This window comes from Tachyglossus aculeatus, chromosome X1 (assembly GCF_015852505.1).
Source record: "Tachyglossus aculeatus isolate mTacAcu1 chromosome X1, mTacAcu1.pri, whole genome shotgun sequence".
NCBI classification, from domain to species: Eukaryota; Metazoa; Chordata; class Mammalia; order Monotremata; family Tachyglossidae; genus Tachyglossus; species Tachyglossus aculeatus.
The window spans coordinates 18,358,313-18,384,522 of record NC_052101.1 but is presented as its reverse complement, the minus strand read 5'-3'; the positions used below and the strand labels follow the sequence as shown (position 1 = coordinate 18,384,522).

The 26,210-nt window shown below is 43.8% G+C and overlaps 1 protein-coding gene and 1 non-coding gene across 2 annotated transcripts in view; both read left to right on the top strand.

The window, feature by feature from the left end:
• Positions 1-555: 555 nt before the first annotated feature.
• Positions 556-693, top strand: LOC119920376. Its single transcript, XR_005448126.1, has one exon. It is a non-coding gene; the product is annotated as a small nucleolar RNA SNORA7 (small nucleolar RNA).
• Positions 694-12,128: 11,435 nt separating this feature from the next.
• Positions 12,129-26,210, top strand: part of PKHD1 (PKHD1 ciliary IPT domain containing fibrocystin/polyductin) — a 388,392-nt gene continuing 374,310 nt past the window's right edge. Inside the window, exons 1-4 of the mRNA XM_038772975.1 lie at positions 12,129-12,252; positions 13,932-14,009; positions 15,099-15,252; positions 18,654-18,762. Coding sequence (XP_038628903.1) covers positions 12,174-12,252; positions 13,932-14,009; positions 15,099-15,252; positions 18,654-18,762 — 420 coding nt within the window. The 5' untranslated portion in view covers positions 12,129-12,173. The remainder of the gene's footprint in view (positions 12,253-13,931; positions 14,010-15,098; positions 15,253-18,653; positions 18,763-26,210) is intronic.

The window sequence follows — 26,210 nt, the reverse complement described above, 5'->3', positions numbered from 1 at the left end:
CCAAGGTCACTCAGCAGACAAGTAGCAGGGCCGAGATTAGAACCTCATTACTGCCATGGAGTCCCGGAGAGAGAAAGTTGGCAAAAAGAGGCTGGTGTATCTGACGGAGTCGGTTACATTTATGTTTAGAAATGATTTAAAGTGGGTTTTAAACTAAAAAAATCTGATGTGTATTTTAAAATTCTGCTGCTGGTGAACAGAAATCCAGGGGTTGAGGCAGGTAGGAATAAAACTCAGAGCCTCGAACTCCCCCGGCCTTTGGGAGCAGCATTCCCATTACCTCAGTTGTCTCTCCTGGGAGGGCTCCAATTGATCAATCAGTCAATCATTCTAGAGTATTTATTGAGCACTTACTGTATGCAGAGCACTGTACTAAGGGCTTGAGAGAGGACAGTTTGGCAGCATTAGCAGATACAATCCCTGCCGAGAACTTGCTTACAGTGTTCACCTCTCCCCTTGCCAGTCAGGGAAGCAGAATCTGAGTCTCCCTCCGCCCTTCCTACTAAGGGCTAATAGGGTCTTTCCTGCCATTTAGGATCTCCCATTCTTCCCAGACCCCTCTCAGGGTCATACCTGGAGAGTTTCCAGTCCTCTACCAGTCATGACTACAAGAGGGAGAGTCAAGCAGAGGCCTACCCATTCCATTCCTAGCTTGGGCCATGGCTAGCAAGTGGAAGGCAGTCTGCTACAAGTCAAAACTCACCTGTGCAGGGCAGCAGCAAAACATGGGAGAAAGTCGAGGGTGGAGACTCGTGTTTACTGCGTGGAAGGAGGCAATGGTAAACCGCTTCCAGATTTTTACTAAGAAAACTCTATGGCTACGCTACCAGAACGACTGCAGATGGAATTGGGGCGTTCTGGGATAGATGTGTTTATGGCGTCGCTATGGGTCGGACGCAACTCGAAAACATAAGACAACAGCAATTCTTTCCGGAACAACTGTTGTTCAGGTCTCCATGGAAGGTCCGTAGCTTGATGCCCCCACCTCCAAAACCCCAAATCTACTCCAGACGGGGGAAGAACAGGACCGAGCTGAAGGCTGAAACCAAAGAAGGCCCAAATCTGTCAGGAAAGCAGCTGCTCAAGTTGAGCAGTGAAGCGAAACCCAGTGTCCATCTGCATTAAAGGAAGCGTGTGACCGTGGCTTGGGTCAGGTTAGATTTCTCTTGGTTTTTTTTTATGGTGTTTGTTAAACGCTTACTATGTACTAGGCACTGTTCTAAGCACTGGGGTAGAGACGAGCTAATCAGGTTGGACCCAATCCAGGTCCCACATGAGGCTCAGAGTCTTAGTCCCTATTGTTTTACAGATGAGGTGACTGAAGTCCAGAGAAGTGAAGTGACCTGCTCAAGGTCACCCATCAGACAAGTGGCAGAGCCAGGACTAGAACCCAGGACCTTCTGACTCCGAAGCCCGTGCTCTATCCACTAGGCCATGCTGGTTATCAATAAAAATGATTGATTGACCTCTGGCCGCTTTGGTATTCATTCATTCATTCAATCAATCATATTTATTGAGCACTTACTGTGTGCAGAGCACTGTACTAAGTGCTTAATTTTTTTGAAAGTCTATAATAAAAGCTTTATTACAAGTTTTACGGAAAAGTATTTCACCCCCTGAGAAATAACATTACATGCTACATAAAGGTAGTTATACAAAAGATTAATAACTTAAATTGTTAGCCCCCACCTCCCCAAGAATGTAAATAGCAGTTTGTTGCTTAAATTTGACACGAGTGAGCTTGGTGTCAGTTTTGAGACCGGATGACCAATCAGCTCTTCACTTTACTTCTGAAAGAGAACAAAGTACAGTTAACACATTTCAGGGTTTTGTCCTGTAATAGGTGTTTAATTAAAGACCAAGAAAGGTTTCTAGTTAATAAGAAATTAGCAGTTCAGTTACCAGCTGCAAACTTCTACTGCTTGATTAAGCTTTGTGCTAGCTTGGAACATTAGAATTGCTTTTATAATTTGAAATTCAAAGACTGAAAGGTTAACTATCTATTACAAGGATGAAGGTAGAAGGGAAATCTAAGTTATAGGCCAGTGGGGCATGTAATATAAGATGTGGCCTTTTAATGGAGCACCAGATAACCACCATTAGTTGTCCTATGCAATGTTAATTTTAAAGCAGCATATAACTTTGACTAATACCTGAATTCATTCATTCATTCATTCATTCTTTCAATCGTATTTATTGGTATAGCCAGGATAAGGCTAAAGAGAGCCTTCTGGCCCGTTCTCTTTCCCCAGGAAGGGGTCCCAGAAAGGCTGGGGGGCCTGGAGCAGCCTCAGGTCCTAGTTGCCATCCCACCCAGGCCCCCTCTCTGGCTCCTTTGTCATTCGTCTCCCCGCGCCCCCCTCACCCTCCATAACTTCTTCAGGAGAGGCTGCCAATCAGGGCAAAAGCCAGGGGAGATTTTTTCCATTGCGAACAACTGTTCTTAGGGCACCAAGCCAGGGATCACATTTCATTCAGGCTTTCGGCTTGCCCTTGAGCAGAGAGGCTGGTAGCCCCCTTGGTTGCAGGGAGGAGGAGGCTGAATTATTGGATGCTCCTAGCCAGAAAACTCCAAGCCCCAGTAGAGGAGGCAGACTGGAACCATCCCACCGAACATAAGACTACAACATACTAATATGAATAATGTCAACTTAACTTCTCTGTGCCTCAATTACCTCATCTGTAAATAATAATAATAATGATGGCATTTATTAAGCGCTTACTATGTGCAAAGCACTGTTCTAAGCACTGGGGAGGTTACAAGGTGATGAGGTTGTCCCACGTGGGGCTCACAGTCTTAATCCCCATTTTAGAGATGAGGTAACTGAGGCCCAGAGAAGTGAAGTGACCTGCCCAAAGTCACACAGCTGACAAGTGGTGGAGCCGGGATTTGAACCCAGGACCTCTGACTCCAGAGCCCGGGATCTTTACACTGAGCCACGCTGCTTCTGTAAAATGGGGATTAAGACTGTAAGGCTCCCCGTGGACAACCTGTTCACCTTGTAACTTCCCCAGAGCTTAGAACAGTGCTTTGCACATAGTAAGCGCTTAATAAATGCCATCATTATTATTATTATTGGGTCTTGGCCCTTTACCTGTGTGGCTCAGTGGAAAGAGCCCGGGCTTTGGAGTCAGAGGTCATGGGTTCAAATCCTGGCTCCGCCACTTGTCAGGTGTGTGACTTTGGGCAAGTCACTTGACTTTGTGCCTCAGTTACGTCATCTGTAAAATGAGGATGAAGACTGTGAGCCCCATGTGGGACAACCTGATCACCTTGTAACCTCCCCAGCGCTTAGAACAGTGCTTGGCAGATAGTAAGCACTTAATAAATGCCATTATTATTATTATTTTAGGTACTTGACATTCAAACCCTCCCTCAACCACACAGACCTTATATACCTATCTGTAATTTATTTATTTATATTAATGTCTACCTAGCCACCTAGCAGGTAAGCTCATTGTGGGCAGGGAATGGGTCCATCTGTTGTATTGTACTCTCCCAAATGCTTAGTATAATGCTTTGCACATGGTAAGCACTCAATAATAATAATGATAATAATAATAATGGCATTTATTAAGCACTTACTATCTGCAAAGCACACTGATTGACTGATCCTCAGCTATACAAAATCATTAGTCAACTCTAGCACGCATGGATACATTTACACCTATCCTGAGCGCTGTAAATATGCTTAATTATTTTTTATCATTCTAGGTGCAAATATTTTTACGTTTATCTCCCTGTTAGAGTGTCAACTCTGTTGGCTGGGCATGAGTCAATTCTTGATTCTGGACTTTCCATGTGCCTAATACAGTGCATCACACCAGCAGGCACTCAGTAAATACTACTCTCACTACTACTTTTTAAACACTTCTTCAACTACCTATCCATCTTTCTATCTCTTCTTTTTCTGATCTGTAATCATTTTGTGTTTCTCTTTCTCGTCTCAAGCCAGCCGTATTAGGTAGGACATGGGAGGAGATTAGTGAAGCAGCAGCTGGAGAAGTAGTGTTGGCTTGGTGGCTAGAGCACAGTCCTGGGAATCAAAAGGACCTGGGTTCTAATCCCAGTTTCACCACTTGTCTGCTGTGTGACCTTGGGCAGTCACTTCATGTCTCTCTGCCTCAGTTATCTAACTGTAAAATAGGGATTGAGACTGTGAGCCCCACATGGGACAACCTGATCAACTTTTATTTACTCCAGCATTTAAAACAGTGCTTGGCACACAGTAAGCGCTTAACAAATACCATAATAATAATTATTATTATAAGATCCTTGCAGGCAAAGGTTATGTCTTTTTTTTTAATGGTATCATCATCAACAATCGTATTTATTGAGCGCTTACTGTGTGCAGAGCACTGTACTAAGTGCTTGGGAAGTATATGTTATTTACTTACTATGTGCCAGGCAGGCACTATAGTTAGCACTGGATACAAGATAATCACATTGGACACAGTCCCTCTCCCACATGGAGCTCACAATCTTAATCCACATTTTACAGATGTGGTAACTGAGGCATAGAGAAGTGAAGTGACTCGCCCAAGTTCACACAGCAGACAAGCGGCAGAGCTGGGATTAGAACCCAGGTCCTCTGACTCCTAGGTTCATGCTCTTTCTGCTAGACTGTACTGCTTCTCCATGGCTTTGAGCTGTTTTACTCTCCTACACTCTTAGCACAGTGCTCTGTGTACTTATCTGTACAATAAATATCATTTGTTGACTGACAGATTGAGATGGGAAGTCCTTAGAATTGTTTAATGAATGAAGAGATGTGTGCTCATCAATGCTTCAGAAAGATGTTCCTCACACGGGAGAGAGACTGGAGGTAGAGAGACCAGAAGGAAGGTAATGTAATAGTCTAATGATGAGAGTACCTAACTGTGTCCTTAAATAATTTCTCTACCTTATTTGCTTTTTTTTCCAATTTCAGCTCATCATGCACCAGGTGTTTGAGTGCCCTATAATAATAATAATATTTGTTAAGCAAATATGGGGTAGATACAAGTTATTCAGGTTGGACACAGTCCCTGTCCCAGACTGAGCCCCCTCCTTCCTCTCTCCCTCCCCATCCCCCCGCCTTACCTCCTTCCCCTCCCCACAACACCTGTATATATGTATATATGTTTGTACATATTTATTACTCCATTTATTTTACTTGTACATATTTATTCTATTTATTTTATTTTGTTAGTAAGTTTTGTTTCATTGTCTGTCTCCCCCTTCTAGACTGTGAGCCCGCTGTTGGGGAGGGACCATCTCTATATGTTGCCAACTTGTACTTTCCAAGCGCTTAGTACTGTGTGACTTTGGGCAAGTCACTTCACTTCTCTGGGCCTCAGTTACCTCTTCTGTAAAATGGGGATTAAAAAACGGTGAGCCCCCCGTGGGACAACCTGATCACCTTGTAACCTCCCCAGCACTTAGAACAGTGCACATAGTAAGCGCTTAACAAATACCATCATTATCCCTTCTAGACTGTGAGCCCACTGTTGGGTAGGGACCGTCTCTATATGTTGCCAACTTGTACTTCCCAAATGCTTAGTACAGTGCTCTGCACACAGTAAGCACTCAATAAATACGATTTATTTATTGATTGATTGATTAGTACAGTGCTCTGCACACAGTAAGCACTCAATAAATACGATTGAATGAATGAATGAATGTCCCTCTCGGGGCTCACAGTCTTAATCCCCATTTTACAGATGAGGTAACTGAGGCACAGAGAAATAAAGTGATTGCCCAACATCACACAGCAGACAAGTGGTGGATCTGGGATTAGCTTCGCTAATTTCCTCCCATGTCCCACCTAGCATGGCTGGTTTGAGATGAGATGAGCATCAATGCCAGGAGACAGACTTCATAATTCACCACTTGACATTCATTGTAGTCCGTAAGTGGCACTGATGAAAGTGCTCAAGGAGTTGGCAGTGAAGAGGCCACCTCTCACAGCTGACGAGAAAGTTGACCAGTACTATCATCGCTCCATAGACCTCTAGTTCAGTCTGGGATCTGACAGATCTTCCAAAAGATGTGTTTTCCTCTGGTCTTGATTCTTTGATGGATGTGTGTGTCACATCCCAGGTTTTCTTAGACCTCATGTTGTTAAAATCATGAAGAACTGCAATGAGTGGGGGGGGGGGGTCACTATTTTTAAGCTAATTGTGTCTCCTTGACATTCCCACAGTCTTGTTTGTTTGTTTGGTATGGTATTTGCTAAGCATTTACTATGAGTCAAGCACTGTTCTAAGCTCTGAGATAGATACCAGGTCATCGGGCTGGGGACAGCCCCTGTCCCACAAGAGACTCACAGTCCTAATAGGTGGGAGAACAGGTATTTAATCCCCATTCTACTGATGAGGAAACTGACTCAAAGAGAAGTTAAGTGACTTGCCCCATGGTCACATAGCAGGCCAGTGACAAACAAGGACCAGAATCCAGGTTCTCTGACTCCCATTCCGGTGCTTTTTCCACTAAACTAGGCTGCTTCCTCCCCAAACTCCCCCTCGTCCCCCTCTCCATCCCCCCCATCTTACCTCCTTCCCTTCCCCACAGCACCTGTATATATGTATATATGTTTGTACATATTTATTACTCTATTTATTTTACTTGTACATATCCATTCTATTTATTTTATTTTGTTAGTATGTTTGGTTTTGTTCTCTGTCTCCCCCTTTTAGACTGTGAGCCCACTGTTGGGTAGGGACTGTCTCTATATGTTGCCAACTTGTACTGCCCAAGTGCTTAGTACAGTGCTCTGCACACAGTAAGCGCTCAATAAATACGATTGATGATGATGATGATGATGAATAATTTCTCCAGTTCTCCACTGCCATCTGGATGGGCTGTCCAGTAGATAGTGCCCCAGACAAGCGCTTATTCCACATTCAGGTTGGTCCTTGTAACTGGAGCTTCTTGTTCCAATCAGGCTGCCGTGATGGCACCCCAGAACATCTTGCAGGCTTTTTTTTGTATCCCAGAGCAGTAAGTAATTCATTCATTCAATCGTATGCATTGAGCGCTTACTGTGTGCAGAGCACTGTACTAAGCGCTTGGGAAGTACAAGTTGGCAACATATAGAGACGGTCCCTACCCAACAGTGGGCTCACAGTCTAGAAGTAATGTGGTTATCTCTGAAGTGGGAGAGGAAAGGGAAGCAATCTGTGTATGTATGGTATAGGTATATATGTGTAGGGTTGGGGGGAAAGGTGATTTGAACTGTGTGTGTGTGTGTGTGTGAGAGAGAGAGAGAGAGAGAGAGAGAGAGAGAGCGAGAGAGCGAGAGAGAGAGATCAGTATCCATTGATGATCTTGTCTGGAATGAGATAAAATCTTTCCAAGGAATCTGCTAAGGATTGCTGCTAAACTCTGCTCAGTTGTCTATGCATGGTCACATCTGAACTCCTTTCATTGATAGACTGGCAAAATCAGTAAATCTTATTTACTGAGCACTTACTGTGTGCAGACCACTGTACTAAGCACTTGGGGGAGTACGCCATCAAAGAGTTGGTAGACAGGTGCCCTGCCCACCATGAACAAAAAGAGGGTACCTGCCCAGTACAATGTGCTTCCATCTAGGACTGAACAGGTGGGTCTCAAATCCGCCTACGTCTCATATCCGTAAGGAGACCGAAGACACCAGATCTGCCCTGACAGCTGCACAGAGGCTGGGGGGAGTGAGAGAGAGAGAGAGAGAAGAAAGTGTCCTTTTACAACCACAGATTTCTGTACTCCTTACTCCAACCTCCATTTGGCTCCAACCCCATGGAGGCTCTCGAGTTTCCAAATGATGGTTGGAAGATACCCCCTCCAGAAATCTCTGTTCTTCCCCAAATCAAACCAGAAAATGGCCGTGGCAGTACTGCCCCCTGTTGATGGAATTGATTTCAAATAGGTCAGATGGCACTGTAGTTCAGAGATGGGTTCAAGGGGCACGAAGCTTGATTTTGGTGAGAACAGCTTTGACATAATTGATACTAGTTGGGGACGATATACTGAAGAGTAACAGCACCCTAAGAATTGTACAGGGAGCTGACATTTGTGGATTTGTAGGAGGAAGAAAACTGGGATTATTAGAGAAGCAGCGTGGCTCAGTGGAAAGAGCCCGGGCTCTGGAGTCAGAGGTCATGGGTTCAAATCCCAGCTCTGCCAATTGCCAGCTGTGTGACTTTGGACAAGTCACTTAACTTCTCTGGTTCTCAGTTCCCTCATCTGTAAAATGGGGATTAAGACTGTGAGCGCCCCATGGGACAACCTGATCACCTTGTAACCTCCCCAGCGCTTCAAACAGTGCTTTGCACATAGTAAGCGCTTAATAACTGCTATGATTATTATTATTATTATCCAATAGGTTTATCTGTAGCTTTGTCTTTTCTAATAGGAAATGTGAGAGGGAACCCAAAGGAGAGAGTACCGGTCTGTTGAAAGAGTTTGTATTGAGACTATCTGGGGCTGAGTACCATTTATCTCATCAGTTTTATTCATATCTTCACACAGTTGGAATTTGTTTTAGTGTTCCAAGAAAGATAGACCTTGCAGTTACTCAAGTAACCTGGAAATGATGATGATGATGGCATTTGTTAAGCACTTACTATGTGCCAAGCACTGTTCTAAGCGCTAGGGTAGATACAAGATAATCAGGTTGTCCCATGTGGGGCTCACAGTCTTAATCCCCATTTCACCAGATGAAGTAACTGAGGCACAGGGAAGTTAAGTGACTTGCCCAAAGTCACGCAGCAGACAAGTGGTGGAGGCAGGATTAGAACCTATGACCTCTGACTCCCAAGCCCATGCTCTTTCCACTAATCCACGCTGCTTCTTGTGAAATCTATTAACTTCATACAGCCAGACATTTGTGTTATCCATCAGTGATATTTATTGAGTGATTTTTTGTGGCCTAACTGCCAATTATCAATGAACCACATTTTCTGGATCTCAAAGGTGAGAAGCAGTGTGGTCTAATGGTTAGACCACGGGACTGGGAGTCAGAAGGACTTGGGTTATAATCCCAGTCCAGCCACTTGTCTGCTGTGTGAACTTGGCCAAGTTACTTAACTTCTCTGTGCTTCAGTTACCTCCTCTGTAAAATAAGGATTAAGAGTGGGAGCCCCATGTGGAAAGCAGCGTGGCTCAGTGGAAAAGAGCATGGGCTTTGGAGTCAGAGGTCATGGGTTCAAATCCCGGCTCTGCCACTTGTCAGCTGTGTGACTTTGGGCAAGTCACTTCACTTCTCTGGGCCTCAGTTCCCTCATCTGGAAAATGGGGATGAAGACTGTGAGCCCCACGTGGGACAACCTCATGACCTTGTATCCCCCCAGTGCTTAGAACAGTGCTTTGCACATAGTAAGGGCTTAATAAATGCCATTATTATTATTATTATTATTATTATTATTATATCTACCGTGGTGCTTAGTACAGTGCCTGGCACATGGTAAGCACTTAACAAATAGTATTAAAAAAAAGACAGAGGGGAGTAGGGCATCCAAAATGGCAAGACCAGTTGTACAAGACTGGGGAGAGAAAAAGTCAGGAAAGGGAAATAGAATATAAACAAAGAAAGCCATGCAGAGAAAAACACAGCTAGAAAGAGAGAGGGGAGATTCTAGCCTGTGAGCTCGTCATGAGCAGGGAACGTATCTGCTAATTCTGTTGTAGTGTTCTCTCCCAAGTGCTCAGTACAGTGCTCTGCACATAGTAAGCACTCAATAAATACCATTGATTGACTGATTGGAGAGAGAAAGAAACAAAGTCAGACAGAAAGACAATGTGAGAAACAGGCAGAGAGAGGACAAGGATAGACAGAGATGGGCACAGAGGTCAGTGACCCGGTGTCCTGCCTAGATGGATTCCACCAGTACTGTTGGCTGACTTAATTTTGTCCTTCAGTTTTTCATCTGTGACAGTGGATTGTAAGCTCTCCACTAGATAGTAAGCTCCTCGTGGCAGGGATCATGTCTATCAACTCCTAAGAGCTTACATGGTGGTTCTCACATAGCAAGTGCCCAATAAAAACCATTGATTGATTAATTGAAAAGGGAGATTGGAATATTAGCTTAATGAATCGATTACCTCAGGGAAGCAGTTAACAAATGGTCCTTGGGAAGCTGGCGTGGAAGAAAGTTTTAAATGAATAGCCATCCCTCACCTGGTCTTTATACCTGGCAGACCCTCACCGGTTGAATGGCTAATCATTTTAACGATCTGAATTTTCCTTCAAATTCTTGTCCGGGTCACAGGCTGCAGATGGAGAAACACAGAGGTCACTTTTACATCGGTTATTCATAAAACACCCCGAGGGAGAAAAAATGCACTCAATAGCTCGTGTTAATCGTTAAGCCCGGGCTATGGTCTGCTTTGAACTTTTACTCTGGCACTGATCGGGGCCGGACGCAAACGAGGTGCCTACAGGGTGGCACAGGGCCAGACTTGAACTAGATGCAGTTTTCATCTTTCCCTGTCCCGATTCCCATCAGAAACAAGCAGGATTGTTTGAAAGAGGAGTTTTGATCCCAGAGTGTCTCTGCCCACTGGTAACCAGGAGAGGAGCGGGATGAGGTAAGAGGGTACCGTTCTCTTCGGAAGGGACCTCCCCCCCCCCCCCGGCTTTGTTTAGTCTTCCCAGTCTCAAGAGGAGTTTTACTGTTGTTAAAAAGTAGCCAGCACAGTGGGGTGAATAGAACAAAGGAGACCTGAGAGATGAATAGTTTGTAGCAGTGTCTTCTGTAGAAAAAAAGTGGACATGGACACTCCAGAATACCCACGTGGCTATGTTTCTTTAGCTGAAAATCTTAGGAAATAAAATGAAAGTGGCATTTATCCCTGTGGGGAATTACTGGATTAACTGAGCTAAGAAAAATATGCTTTTATTGATTTGATTGTTCTGAGTTGAAGGCACAGGAGCAGATCCGGATTTAGAGTTTCAAAAACAGCAAAGGTACAAAGAGGAAAATATTAATTTCTGCTGTCTAGGCCAACTTGGAAAGAGATGAGACTAGGCTCTTGACACCCTCTCAGGTTCGGTTCAGGCTGAACTGAAAGAATATTTTGCCATGAATGCAGGCTTGTTTCCTCCTGGGGGTGTCAGGCCATTCCCATGAATTTCTCTGCACCTAGGCAAGGACTACAAAATGGGGTAGTGAGACATGAGGCCAGCTCTGCCGCTTGTCTGCTGTGTGACCTTGGGCAAGTCACTTAACTTCCCTGGGCCTCAGTTTCCTCATCTATAAAGTGGGGATTGTGAGCCCCACATGGGACAGGGATTGTGTCCAACCTGATTGGCTTGTATTTACCCCAGTGCTTAGTGCTGCACATACTAAGCACTTAAATATTATTAAAAGAAAAACAAGGCCACCATTTCACAAGAGATAGTCATTCGATCACATGCTCCTTAAGTTCTAGACTGTAAATCCGTTGTGGGCAGGGATTGTCTCTCTTTACTGCTGCATTGTACTTTCCAAGTGCTTAGTACAGAGTTCTGCCCACAGTAAGCACTCAACAAATATGATTGAATGAATGAAGTTGCTTCCTTTTGGGGTTTTCAAAGCCCTTTATCCTTTCTTAGCCTCACAAAATCTCTGCCAGGCAAGTGAGGTGCAAGTGTGTCATTGGTTTACAGGATCAAGGTGAATGGGATCGTCTCTATATGTTGCCGATTTGTACTTCCCAAGCACTTAGTACAGTGCTCTGCACACAGTAAGTGCTCAACAAATGCGATTGAATGAATGAATGAATGAACCCCCAGGCTTCCTTCTCCCCATGCAAGGTGCAAGTACACTGAGGCTGGGGTTCCCCAGACCCCACCATAGCAGAGAAAGATTCAGATGGAAGCGGTGTGGCCTAGTGGGAAGAGCCAGACCTGGGATTCAGAGGATGTGAATTTTAATTCCGGCTCTGCCACTTGTCTGCTGTGTGACCTTGGGCAAGTCATTTAACTTTCCTGTGCCTCTCAATCCTCTCCTCTATAAAATGGGGATTAAGATGATGAGCGCTTTGTGGGACAGGAACTGATTGTCTTGTATCTAGCCCAGCGCTTAGTACAGTGCTTGGCAGTAGTGAGCGCTTAACAAATACCAGTGAAAAAAAACAACTGACCCAATATTCCCTCCCTCTGTCCTTTTTAGGACAGAGACCCTCCCTTGCTTCCTCTGAAAGCATCAGCTTTCATGACGCGGAAAGAATGCAGAGGTACCAATTCTGGGGCAAGATGAAGGTTTGGCTGGTTTCTGTGGTGAATCTTGAGGTGATATTCTTGGCAGGTGAGTGATATGGCTAAATGAGAAGCAGCCTGCCCTAGTGGAAAGAGCTCTGGCCTGGGATTCAGGGAATCTGGGTTCTAATTCCAGCCCTATTTCTCATCTATTTGTGTGACCTTGGGAAAGTCATTTAACTTTTCTCTCCTTCTGTTTCTTCATCTGTAAAACAGAGATTTAATACCTGTTCACCCTTCCCCTTAGATTGTGAGCCCTGTGTAAATCAAGGACTGTGTCTGATCTGCTTATGTTGGATCTGCCCCAGTACTTAATACAGTGCTTAGCGATTATCAAATGCAAATCAATCAGTGGCATTTATTCAGTGCTTACTATGCGCAGATGCCACAATTATTGATATTATTATTAATATTAATGATATTCTTTCATCACCCCCAGGAGTAAGTCAAATAAATCCCCAACAGCCCTGGAGACTTAGTTCACCATTCCGGCCATCTTCTGTCTTGCATTTGATCTGATTTTAAAGGTTTTTGGGATTAGAGGACAATTCCATCACCTACTCAGCTGAAGACTGCACAGGTGTTAAAAAGTCCTCATCATGTTCTCATTCATTCACTAATATCGACTGAGTGTCAATAGGCACTTCATTCGTGCTTTAACCACCTATTATGCCTACTTTTTTACACTTAGGATGGCATTGTAGTGATGGGAAGTTCTTGACTGTAGGGGTTGTCCAAAATCTAAGTTCCCTGTAGGGTAAACTAATCCCTTTTCCACGTTAGGGGTTTTTACTTTTCCAATTGCTTCCTTTTATTTTCTTTACTTGGAAATTAGCCAAAATTACTCAAAATCCATTCTCCTGTCCCCTCCACCATTTTGTTTATCCTGGAAATAATCACTCCGGGACCCAAGACTCTGTCTTTGGTTCGACATGTGTCCCACAGTTTTGAGGGGTGCGGCCAATGACATTTAGAAGCTATTGTACTGAGAGTGGAAAAATACCCATAGTCAGAAAATTCCTTGTTTCTAACCTCTTTGTTTCTTCCTTGGATTTGACAAGCCACACTATACAGCAGTTCCACTGAATAGATTTGGCTGGGGCCAGAGCTTCTGTGTAGCCAATATCAGTATCTGCCTCTGGCAGAGCCAAAATGGAACACGAATTCTACTGTGGAGAAATTTACTCCATCCAAACTGGATGGCAGCCTGATAATGATGAGGGATGTGTCTACCAACTCTGTTATATTGTTATATTGTACTCTCCCAAGCACTTAGTACAGTGCTCTGCACATAAGAAGCGCTCAATAAACATGGCTGATGGATTGATTGACAAATACAGCCAGAGAAGAAGGTCCTATTTTGTGCAATGTGCTTGCTGTGTGACCTTGGGCAAGTCACTTAACTTCTCTGTGCCTCAGTTTCCTCATCTGTAAAATGGGTATTTGTTATCCATTCTCCCTCCTACTTAGACTGCGAGCTGCATGTGGGACAGGGACTGTGTCTGACGTGACTAACTTTTATCCGCTCCAGTACTTAGAACAGTGCTTGACACATAGGAAGTGCTTAACAAATGCCATAATAACTATTAAAGAAGACGAAGTGATGCACCAGACCACAGCTCCTCTCCTACCGCTAGTGATGGGGATATGCAACATTGTTTTAGCCTCTGGAGCCCCTAGGCAAATAATTCAATGATTGCTCGGGATGTCTCTCTTCTTGGTTTGCAGTGCCTTATGCAAGTTTACACATTGAACCAAGAGAAGGCAGCGTTGCTGGAGGAGCATGGATCACAGTAAATTTTGATGGTATGTTACATTATCCATCTTATATGCTACATTATCCATCTTACAATTCAGTGTGTGAGGTTCTGGGGAGGGTCTTACACTGGGGGACATAATTGTTGGTATGTATTGCATCTTGCACATATTGGGTAAGATGGTAGTGTGGAGGATATCTTCTTTCTTAGCCGCTCCTTCCCCTTCTTCTATTTCCTCCCCCAGGCTTCACCTTCATCCTACCTAAACCTCAGGGGAAATATATTCCCCTTGGTTTAAAATCTCCCCTGAATTAGAATTGGTCATCTTCAGCCAGCTGTTGCTGAAGACCACTCTCAGCAGTATAAAATATTTAGAAAGGCATGCATGTATTTGCATATCTTACATTTAATTTATATATATGCCTTGATTTTGCTCAATTTTCATGTGAAGATTACTGCAATTGCTGACATTTTTATTAAACTTGGCATTCTTTAATTTTTTTCCCCTCTATTCATTCCCCTCTTATATCAAGGATCTTGGCTCTACCCTCAGTGCCAGGGAGAATTAGTTGGGAAGAGGAAAACGTTAGGGGATATTAAGACACAATAAAAGCTTGTATAGATTTAAACATGATAGAACAATGAAGGGGGAAAATTAGGAATGCTAGAAAGTCTTTAAGAAGGATGCAAGAAGGTCAACTATCACTAAGTGTTCTTTGAGGTAAAATATGGTATTGGCTGGACTTTTGGACTGAGCCAGAATAGTTGTGCTTTGTGGCCTAGTGGATAACACACAGGCCTGGGCGTCATAAGGACCTGGGCTCTAATCCAATCTCCTCCACTTGTCTGCTGTGTGACCTTGGGAAAATCACTTTGCTTCTCTGTGCATCAGGTCCCTCATCTGTAAAATAGGGATTAAGAGTGTGAACCCTATGTGGGACAGGGACTGTGTCCAACCTGATTAGCTTGTATCCACCCCAGCGCTTAAAACAGTGCTTGACACATAGTAAGCACTTAACAAATACCACAGTTATTATTATTATTATTACTATGTTCTTATGCTCCAGGGCCATGTTGTGTTTCCAAGTTTTGAATAACTCCATCCTGATGTGGTGTCTGTTGTGACGGGTATGTTTAGGAGGGGAGGACTGGAAATCAAGTCTGTTGTATCCCAGTGATGGATCTCAGCTGGAGATGACCCTGGTGAATACGGAAGAGTCCGAGCTGGCTAGAATCCCTTGTGATGTCTCGCCCATCTTCACAGATTTAGCCACCGTGACCTGCCAAATCAGGTATGTGGGGGAATCATGGGGAGCTGGAGGTTGGATAAGGGGAGGCCAGAGCCATTTGTAAATCCCTAGCTTGGTCCAGAACCCCGCTCTACAATAGCTTTTGGGGTTTGTGGGGGGCTTAGGGGAAGTTGGAACTTCCTTGGGAAGTCTGAACTGTTGAGCTAAAACAGTGTGACGTAGTCACACTGTGAGCCTGGGTTCATGAGCCTGGGAGCCAGAAGGACCTGGGTTCTAATCCCGAGACTGCCACATTTCTGCTTTGGGCATGCCACCTTCCTTCTCTGGGCCTCAGTTCCCTCATCTGTAAAATGTGGATTAATGATAATAATAATAATAATGGCATTTATTAAGTGCTTACTATGTGCAAAGCACTGTTCTAAGTGCTGAGGAGGTTACAAGGTGATCAGGTTGTCCCACGGGGGGCTTGCAGTCTTCATTCCCATTTTACAGATGAGGGAACTGAGGCCCGGAGAAGTGAAGTGACTTGCCCAAAGTCACACAGCTGACAATTGGTGGAGCCGGGATTTGAACCCATGACCTCTGACTCCAAAGCCCAGGCTCTTTCCACTGAGCCACACTGCTTCTCTAAGCAGCATGTGAGCTGTGATTAAGACTGTGAGCCTCACATGGAACAGGGACTGTGTCCAACCCAATTACCTGTATCTACCCCAGTGGTTAGTACAGTGCCTGGCACATAATAAGTGCTTAAAGGCTACCACAGTTATTATTATTATTATTATTATTATTATTACTATTACTATTACTATTACTATTACTATTAATTAAAAATTAGGGGGCTCTGTGCCAGCCCTATCTAGTTCTGGAGGATCTGGAAACATTTTCTTGGCTTTGGACGAGGAAGGCATTGTGACATGACAACATTTAGTTTTTGACAGCAGTAAACCTGTTTGATTGAATTCAGGAAGCAGAGAGTCTCCTAGGCCAACATTTAACCCAGACAGAGATGATTTTGTTCTCCGGGTTGAGTTTTAGCATTATGCTTTGAGGGACTCAGAGCAAATGTGACATTTGCTGGAAAGGAAAAGGGCTTTGATCCTCTCCATAGTTTGTGGCTAATAGTGAAGACTTGTCAATCAATCAGCCAACCAGTGTATTTATTGAGCTCTTACGGTGTACAGAGTGCTTGGGAACATATAATTCAAACTGTTACCAAATCCTGTTGGTTCAACCTTCACAGCATCACTAAAATCTATCCTTTCCTCTCCACCCAAGCTGCTACTATGTTAATCCAAACACTTTCTAGACTGTGAGCCCACTGTTGGGTAGGGACCGTCTCTATATGTTGCCAACTTGTACTTCCCAAGTGCTTAGTACAGTGCTCTGCACACAGTAAGTGCTCAATAAATACGATTGATTGATTACCCTATCCTGCCTTGATTCACACTGCCTCCTGTCTCTCCCCTCTCCAGTCCATACTTCACTATGTTGCCTGGATCATTTTTCTACAAAAATGTCCAGTCCGTGTTTCCCCACTCCTCAAAAACTTCCAGCCCATCCACCTTCACATCAAACAGAAACTCCTTCCAATCGTTATTGAAGGCACATCTCCTCCAAGAGGCTTTCCCTTACCCTTACCCTTACACTTGGATTTGTCCCTTTTCATTCCCTCAGTCCCAGGGCATTTATGTACATATCCATAATTTATTTATTTGTATTAACGTCTGTAAGCTCACTGTGTGCAGGGAATGTGTCTACCAACTCTTATATTTTACTCTCCCAAGAGCTTCGTACAGTGCTCTGCTACTTGTCTTCTGTGGGATCTTGGACAAGTCACTTCTCTGTTCCTCAGTTACCTCATCAGCAAAATGGGGATGAAGACTGTGAGCCTCATGTGGGATGTGGACTGTGCCTAACCTGATTACCTTGCAGCTACCCCTGCACTTAGAACAATGCCTGGCACTTAGTAAGTGCTTAACAAATACCATGAAAAAAACAGTATCATTCATTCATCCATTCAGTCGTATTTATTGAGCGCTTACTGTGTGCAGAGCACTGTACTAAGTGCTTGGGAAGTACAAGTCGGCAACATATAGAGACGGTCCCTACCCAACAACGGGCTCACAGTCTAGAAGGGGGAGACAGGCAACTAAACAAAACATGTGGACAGTTATCCAGTAGTCAGAACAAATAGACTTAAAGCTAAATGCACATCATTAACAAAATAAATAGAATAGTAAATACGTACAAGATGAATAGTAAAAATCAAAAACCAAAATACTCAAAACAAAACAGGAGAGTGCCACCTTCCTTCTCAGGGCCTCAGTTTCCTCATCTGTAAAATGGGGATTAATGATAATAATAATAATAGTGGCATTTATTAAGTGCTTACAATGTGCAAAGCACTGTTCTAAGTGCTGGGGAGATTACAACGTGATCAGGTTGTCCCACGGGAGGCTCACATTCTTCATCCCCATTTTACAGATGAGGGAACTGAGGCCCAGTGAAGTGACTTGCCCAAAGTCACACAGCTGACAATTGGCGGAGCCAGGATTTGAACCCATGACCTCTGACTCCAAAGCCCAGGCTCTTTCCACGGAGCCATGCTGCTTCTCTACCCTACACACAGTAAGCACTAAATAAATACAATTGATTAATTTGCTTGTAGCCAAAAGTAAAAAAATATATTTTCATAATCAGATTACTCTTGTAGGTTCAGTCCATAACTGTGAATGCTACTACTACTAATAGAAACATAAAAATAATATTTGTTAAGCACTTACTATGCAACAAGTATTGTACTAAGCACTGGAATAGATACAAGAGAATCAGGTCCCACGCAGGACTCACAGAATAAGTAGGAGGGAGAACAGGTATCGAATTCCCCATTTTGCAGATGAGGGAACTGAAGCACAGAGAAGTTAAATGACTTGTCCAAGGTTTCACATGGGAGGTAAGTGGCAGAGTCGGGATTAGAACTCAGGTCCTCTGAATCCCTTTCCACTAGGGCATACAGAACTGGACTTAATATTTTTTTCTGGTAAAGGTACTTCTAAATGAAATTTGAATAAAAGGTAAAAAATTATTTTAAATTAAGGGAAATGTTGACCTCTTTTGAACATAGTGATTCTAGCCTTTCATTGCGTTGACCTTCTTTCTAACACTAGCTGGGTCTAGAGTAGGGAATTATCGGGATAACTCAGGCCCAGAAATGCATTTGGCCTTCAATTTATTGCCAAGATTATTCAGGCAAAAATTCCCAAGGGGTAGGGTGCTAAATTATCCTGCTACTTTGCTGGTGTAGAGCCAAACCTTTATCTCTCTTTTGATCCTAGAATGGGTTCACAGCCAACAGAAAGTATTTATTGAACACCACAAGGTGAGGAATTCCAGGCCTTTCATGTTTGATTCCCAATGGGGGCTTTCCATTGTTTGATTTTAAGGTCCCTGCCTCAAGAAGCCCCAGAGGGCTTGTATCATCTAGAAGTGACTTCTCGTGGGCAAGTGCTAAGCAACTGGAGTGAAGGACCCAAGGACAACTCTACTTTCAAGGTAACGGGAAGCCAGAATCAATCAATTAATCAACCAATCGATCATATCTATTGAATGCTTACTGTGTGCAGAGTACTGTACTAAGTGCTTGGGAGAGTACAATATAACAGAAGTGGTAGACACGTTCCCTGCCCACAGTGAGTTTACAGTCTAGATGAGGAATAGGACCTGTTTAATCTTTCTCTGGCTATGTCTGCAGAACAAAAGTACTTTCTAAACTGGTTCCAAATCAACACTGTGTTCCCACACCCTGGATGGCTTAGTCATTCAACTCGTGGAGACCAGATGGTCTCTAGAGGGGCCTTTATCACTAGGCTCCTAGAAGCAGCGTAGCTTAGTGGGTAAAACATGGGTCAGAAGCACCTAGGTTCTATTCCGGGCTCCGCTATTTGTCTTCTGTGGGATCTTGGACAAGTCACTTCTCCATTCCTCAGTTACCTCATCAGTAAAATGGGGATGAAGACTGTGAGCCTCATGTGGGACGTGGACTGTGCCTAACATCCTCCCCCTCTCCATCCCCCCTGCCTTACCTCCTTCCCTTCCACACAGCCCCTGTATATATGTATATATGTTTGTACATATTTATCACTCTATTTATTTTACTTGTACATATTCTATTTATTTTATTTTGTTAATATGTTTTGTTTTGTTCTCTGTCTCCCCCTTCTAGACTGTGAGCCCACTGTTGGGTAGGAACCGTTTCTATATGTTGCCAACTTGTACTTCCCAAGCGCTTAGTACAGTGCTCTGCACACAGTAAGCACTCAATAAATACGATTGAGTGAATGAATGAATAACCTGATTACCTTGCAGCTACCCCTGTACTTAGAACAATGCCTGGCACTTAGTAAGTGCTTAACAAATACCATGAAAAAACCAAAATCATTCATTCATCCATTCAGTCGTATTTATTGAGCGCTTACTATGTGCAGAGCACTGTACTAAGTGCTTGGGAAGTACAAGTCGGCAACATATAGAGATGGTCCCTATCCAACAACGGGCTCACAGTCTAGAAGGGGGACACAGGCAACAAAATGAAACATGTGGACAGGTGTCAAGTAGTCAGAACAAATAGGCTTAAAGCTAAATGCACATCATTAACAAAATAAATAGAATAGTAAATATGTACAAGATAAATAGAATAGTAAAAATCGCAAACCAAAAAACTCAAAACAAAACAGGAGAGTGCTTTTCTTCCACATAATGGCCCCCAAACTGTGGATTTGTGGGCCTGGACCCGGCTCTGAGGCTGGGGTAGTTTGTGAGGGAAAGCTTCCCAATAATGCTGGGCTCTCTGAGGACTCTGAGCTGCTGTCAGGTGGGGTGGGAGCAGAGTAGCTCTCTCAAGTATATTTTAATTCATTCATTCAATCATATTTATTGAGTGGTTACTGTCTGCAGAGCACTATACTAAGCACTGGGGAAGTACAAGTCGGCAACATCTAGGGACGGTCCCTACCCAACAGCGGGCTCACAGTCTAGAAGGGGTAGACAGACAACAAAACAAAACATAACCAAATAAAATAAATAGAATAAGTATGTACAAGTAAAATAAATGAATAGAGTAATAAATCCGTACAAACATATATACATATATACAGGTGCTGTGGGGAGGGGAAGGAGGTAAGGTCGAGGGGTGGGGGAGGAGGGGGAGAGGAAGGAGGGGGCTCAGTCTAGGATTCATTCAATCGTATTTATTGAGTGCTTACTGTGTGCCGAGCACTGGACTAAGCGCTTGGGAATTCCAAGTTGGGAACATCTAGAGACGGTCCCTACCCAACAGCAGGCTCACAGTCTAGAAGGGGGAGACAGACAACAAAACAAAACGTATTAATAAAATAAAATAAAATTCTACTGTTTCCAGTCTGACTTCCTTTTCTTCCTTTGGAGAACAACTCCAATTCGCTAATTTCCCCTTGCCCTTTTGTCTAATTCTTGCTCTTCTACTGAAATGAAAATGGGGGTGTTAAAGAAGTAGTGTGGCTCAGTGGAAAGGGCACGAACTTAGGAGTCAGAGGTCGTGGGTTCAAATCCCGGCTCTGCGGCTTGTCAGCTGTGTGACTTTGGGTAAGTCACTTAACTTCTCTGGGCCTCAGTTCCCTCATCTGTAAAATGGGGATTAAGACTGTGAGCCCCACGTGGGACAACCTGATCACCTTGTATCTCCCCAGCGCTCAGAACAGTGCTTTGCACATAGTAAGTGCTTAAAAAATGCCATCATTATTATTAGTTACCCCAGTGCATCAGTATGTGCTCAATGAATACTTTTTTTTTAAAAAAAAAAGAAACAAAAAAACTAGAGTAGACACTTTTCTGATTTAATTTCGCTTATTTCCAAACTAACGAGATTGGGATTGACAGAGTAGTTCCATCCTGAGTAATAAATAGAAACAAACAAACAAAAACCTAATCCCAGCTTTCTGTGAAATATAAAATCTATAGTTTTCCAAAGTTTTCCATAACAGGAGGTCTGTATGGCCACAGCAGTGTCTGCCTAGATGGTATCCACACTTAGCAATGCCTTTCACTTTTCCTCTGATTCAGTTCCCCTTCCTTCTCCTGCTGCTCCTGTCTCTTGGCTAAGAAACCGAAGTACGTGTGCACCCTTGGGATTCTTCCAGAAACCAGATTCTCCTGGAGAAGCATCCATTACCTAGAGGATAGAGTACAGCCCTGGGTGTCGGAAGGACCTGGGTTCTAATCTTGACTCTGCCCCTTGTCTGCTGTGTGGCCTTGGGCAAATCACTTCATTTCCCTATGCCTCCGTTTCCTCATCTGTAAAATGGGGATTAAAACGGTGAGCCCTATGTGGGACAGGAACTGTGTCCAACTTGAGTAACTTGAATCTTCTTTAGCTCTTAGTTCAGTACCTGGCACATAACAAATACTGAACAAATGTCATTAAAAAAGAACCCAAAGATCCAGAAAGAGGGGGCAGTTTTTAATTCAACTTTTTAAGCTTGAACCGAATTTTCTTAACTTGATCACATTCTTGTCCTGTCAATGTCAGTGATATTTATGAAGTGCTTACTCTGTGCAGGGTACTGTACTAAGAGCTGGAGGAGTACAATACAATAGAGTTGGCGGACATGTTCCCTGCCATCCCTTTCCATTCGCCAGACCAAGAGATCTATTTTTGACCCGCCTCAAATTCCATTTTCTGAGGATCTCTGTTGGTACACCCCTTCAGCCTTGGGGGAAAGAAGTGATTCTGAATATAATTTCTCCTCAATGACCCATATGGCCAGCTCTATTCTTGATGGATGACAGGAGACCAATTAAAATGTATTCAAGGAAAATACCTACATTCCCTCTTTGCCCATCTCAGTGGCTTTGGCACTGCAACCCAATTTGCTGTGGAATGCCTCTTCCTACCTTACAAAATGAGAGATAGAAAGAGAGAGACAGAGAGACAGAGAGAGAAGAAAGAGAGAAAGAAAGAGAGGGAAAACTCAACACTTCATGAAATTGCACATTAAAGTAAACAAGCCTTTCAGTGATTCAACTAGCTTAGAGAGATGATGAAAAATCACCAGGGGATGCAGTTAATGAGAGACATTCGAAGCTAAATAAAACACAACATGTCGCTGTTTTGGGACCGGGGTTCAGGGAGCCATGAGTATTAAAAATGAATTTCACCTCTCCAGTTGACTCCAAAAAGCCTTCTGCAGGCAGTGAGAAGTTTAAACAACCCACAGAAGGTTTACCTATCAGTTGGTGGTTGGGGCTTTATCACTCTAATCTGTCACTTTGCCTTCCCCTAATCTTGCCCGCTGCTGAACTCAGTTCAGCAGATGATCAGCATGAGGGAGGCTGAAATTGGCAGCTCATTAATTTTTTACTTTGCCCGTCTCTGGCTTGGTCGGGTGCAAGGTCCTGTGTCTGACAGTAATGTACCATTATATGTGGACTTGGTGCCCAGATCTGAGTGACTCGAAAGATTTGACTCTATGTCTTTCAAATGCCATATTACTCCAAAACTCTGCAAGCACAGATTATTATTATTTTTATTATCTTATTATGGATTTTTTAAGTGCTTACTATGTGGTATGCTCTGTTCTAAATGCTGGGATAGATACAAGCCAAGTCCCACATGGAGCTCACAGTCTAAGAAGGAGAGAGAACAGGTATTGAATCCCCATTTTCCAGATGAACTGAGGCACAGAGAACTGAAGTGACATGCCCAAAGTCAATCAATCAATCGTATTTATTGAGCACTTACTGTGTGCAGAGCATTGTACTAAGCACTTGGGAAGTACAAGTTGGCAACATATAGAGACAGTCCCTACCCAACTGTGGGCTCAGTAGGCAAGCAGTAGACTTCTAGACTGTGAGCCTGCTGTTGGGTAGGGACCATCTCTATATGTTGCCAACTTGTACTTCCCAAGCGCTTAGTACAGTGCTCTGCACACAGTAAGCGCTCAATAAATACGATTGAATGAAAAGTGGTAGAGCTGGGATTAGAACCCCAGTCCTCTGACTCTTAGGGCCACGGTCTCTCAGCTAGGCCACAATGAAAATTTGGAAAAAGTTAGAGGAGGGATTGAGGCAATCCAGTTTGTTCTTTTCCCTGTGTCTTTCAGTATGGGAAGAGAAGTGGGTCTTCTGTCTTAGACTCTGGAACCCCAAGTGTTAACTTCTCTTTGCCTCAGTAACCTCATCTGTAAAATGGGGATTAAGACTGTGAGCCCCATGCGGGACAGGGACTTTGTCCAAACGGTTTTGCCTGTATCCATGCCAGCTCTTAGTTCAGTTCCTGGCACAGAGTAAGTGCTTGACAAATATCACAATTATTATTATTATTATTGTTGGATTTTTTAATGGCATTTATTAAGCGCTTACTATGTACAAAGCACTGTTCTAAGCACTGGGGAGTTTACAAGGTGATCAGGTTGTCCCAAGGGGGCTCACAGTCTTAATCCCCATTTTACAGATGAGGGAACTGAGGCCCAGAGAAGTTAAGTGACTTGACCCAAGTCACACAGCTGACAAGTGGCAGAGCTGGGATTTGAACCCATGACCTGTGACTCCAAAGCCCGTGCTCTTTCCGTTGAGCCATGCTGCTTCTCCTATTATTCATTCATTCATTGTTATTATTCATTCATTCATATTTATTGAGCGCTTACTGTATGCAGAGCACTGTACTAAGCATTTGCAAAGTACAATTTGGCGACAGGTAAAGACAATCCCTACTTAACAACGGGCTCACAGTCTAGAAGGAGGAGACAGACAACAAAACAAAATAAGTAGACAGGCATCAATAGCATCAAAATGGATAAATAGAATTATAGATCTATACACATCATTAATAAACTTAATAGAATAATAAATATGTACAGATATACACAAGTGCTGTGGGGCAGGAAGGGGGTAGAGAAGAGGGAGGGAGTAGAGGCGATGGGAGGGGAGGAGGAGCAGAGGAAAAGGGGGGCTCTGTTTGGGAAGGCCTCCTGGAGGAGGTGAGCTCTCAGTAAGGCTTTGAAGGGGGGAAGAGAGCTAGTTTGGCAGATGTGAGGAGGGAAGGCATTCCAGGCCAGAGATAGGACGTGGGCCAGCGGTCGATGGCGGGACGGGCGAGAATGAGGCACGGTGAGGAGATTAGTGGCAGAGGAGCGGAGGGTGCGGGCTGGGCTGGAGAAGGAGAGAAGGGAGGTGAGGTATTATTATTATTAATAACCAAAGTGAGGCTCCTATCATAGACTTATCAGTGACCTTGACTCTGTTCGTGCTATCAATTCTATTGTATGTCCTCAAGTGCTTAGTACAGTGCTCTGTAAACTGTACGTGTTCGACAAATAACACTAATTGGTGGATTGATCCCATACTGGCCCTGCCCAGAAGTAATAATAACAATAATAATAAGAAGAAGAATGTTTTTTGTTAAGCATTTGCTATGAGCCAGACCCTGCAGCGTGGCTCAGTGGAAAGAGCACGGGCTCGGGAGTCAGAGGTCATGGGTTCGAATCCCCGACTCTGCCAATTGTCAGCTGTGTGACTTTGGGCAAGTCACTTAACTTCTCTGTGCCTCAGTTACCTCATCTGTAAAATGGGGATGAAGACTGTGAGCACCCCATAGGACAACCTGATCACCTTGTAACCTCCCCAGCCTGTAGAACAGTGCTTTGCACATAGTAAGCGCTTACTAAATGCCATTATTATTATTATTATTACAAGCACACTGGGTGGGACACGATCCCTGCCCCACATGGGGCTCACAGTCTTAATCCCCATTTTACAGATGAGGCAAGTGAAGCACAGAGAAGTGAAGTGACTTGCCCAAGGTCACACAGCAGACAAGTGGCAGGGCCAGGATTAGAACCCAGATCCTTCTGACTCCTAGGCCCATTCTCTATCCACTAGGCCAAGCTGCTTCTCTGAAGTCATTAAGGGTGGGGGTTACTCAGCTGCTTCTCCACCCTTCCTCCCCATCTTCAATATTCCTTAATCAATCAATCAATCAATCATATTTATTGAGCGCTTACTGTGTTCAGAGCACTGTACTAAGCGCTTGGGAAGTACAAGATGGCAACATATAGATACGGTCCCTACCCAACAGTGGGCTCAAAATCTAGAAGTGACTTGATTTTGGCCATCCATTTTTGCCCTACCATGTCCCTCAAATCCCCAACCCAGTCCCCTCTTAGTGGCTTTCCTCACTCACCTAATCAGTCAGTCAGTCATATTTATTGAGCAATTACTGTGTGCAAAACACTCTAGTAAGCATTTCGGAGAGTACATGTAACAATATAACAGACACATTCCCTGCCCACAACGAGCTTACCATCTAGAAGGGGAGACAGACATTAATCCAAATAAATAAATTACAGATACGTCCATAAGTGCTGTGGGGCTGGGAACAGGGGGATGAATAAAGGGAGCAAGTCAGGGTGACGCAGAAGGGAGTGGGAGAAAAGGAAAAGAGGGCTTAGTTATAGACGGCCTCTTGGTGTCAATAAGGCTTTTATGGTAAGGAGGGGAATTGTCTGTCGGATTTGAGGAGGGAGGGTGTTCCAGGCCAGAGTCAGGATACGGGCGAGAGGTCGGCGGTGGGTTAGACGAGATCGAGGTACAGTGAGAAAGTTACTATTAGAGGAGCAAAGTGTGTGGGCTCGGTTGTAGTAGGAGACTAGGGAGATGAGGTAGGAGGGGGCAAAATGATTGAGTGTTTTAAAGCCAAGGGTGAGGAGTTTCTGTTTGATGTAGCAGGAGATGGGCAACCACTGGAGTTTCTTGAGGCATGGGGAAACATGGCCTGAACGTTTTTTATAGAAAAAATGATCCGTAGTTCCTCATATCCTGCTGAGAGCTGTTTCTTAGAGAAAGCAGTACGATAAAGGGTAAGCACTTAGTACAGTGCTCTGCACACAGTAAGCACTCAAAAATATGATTAAATGAATAAAGGGTGAAGATTTTTTCCGGAGGGTTCCCAGACTGAGGCCGCTTCCATG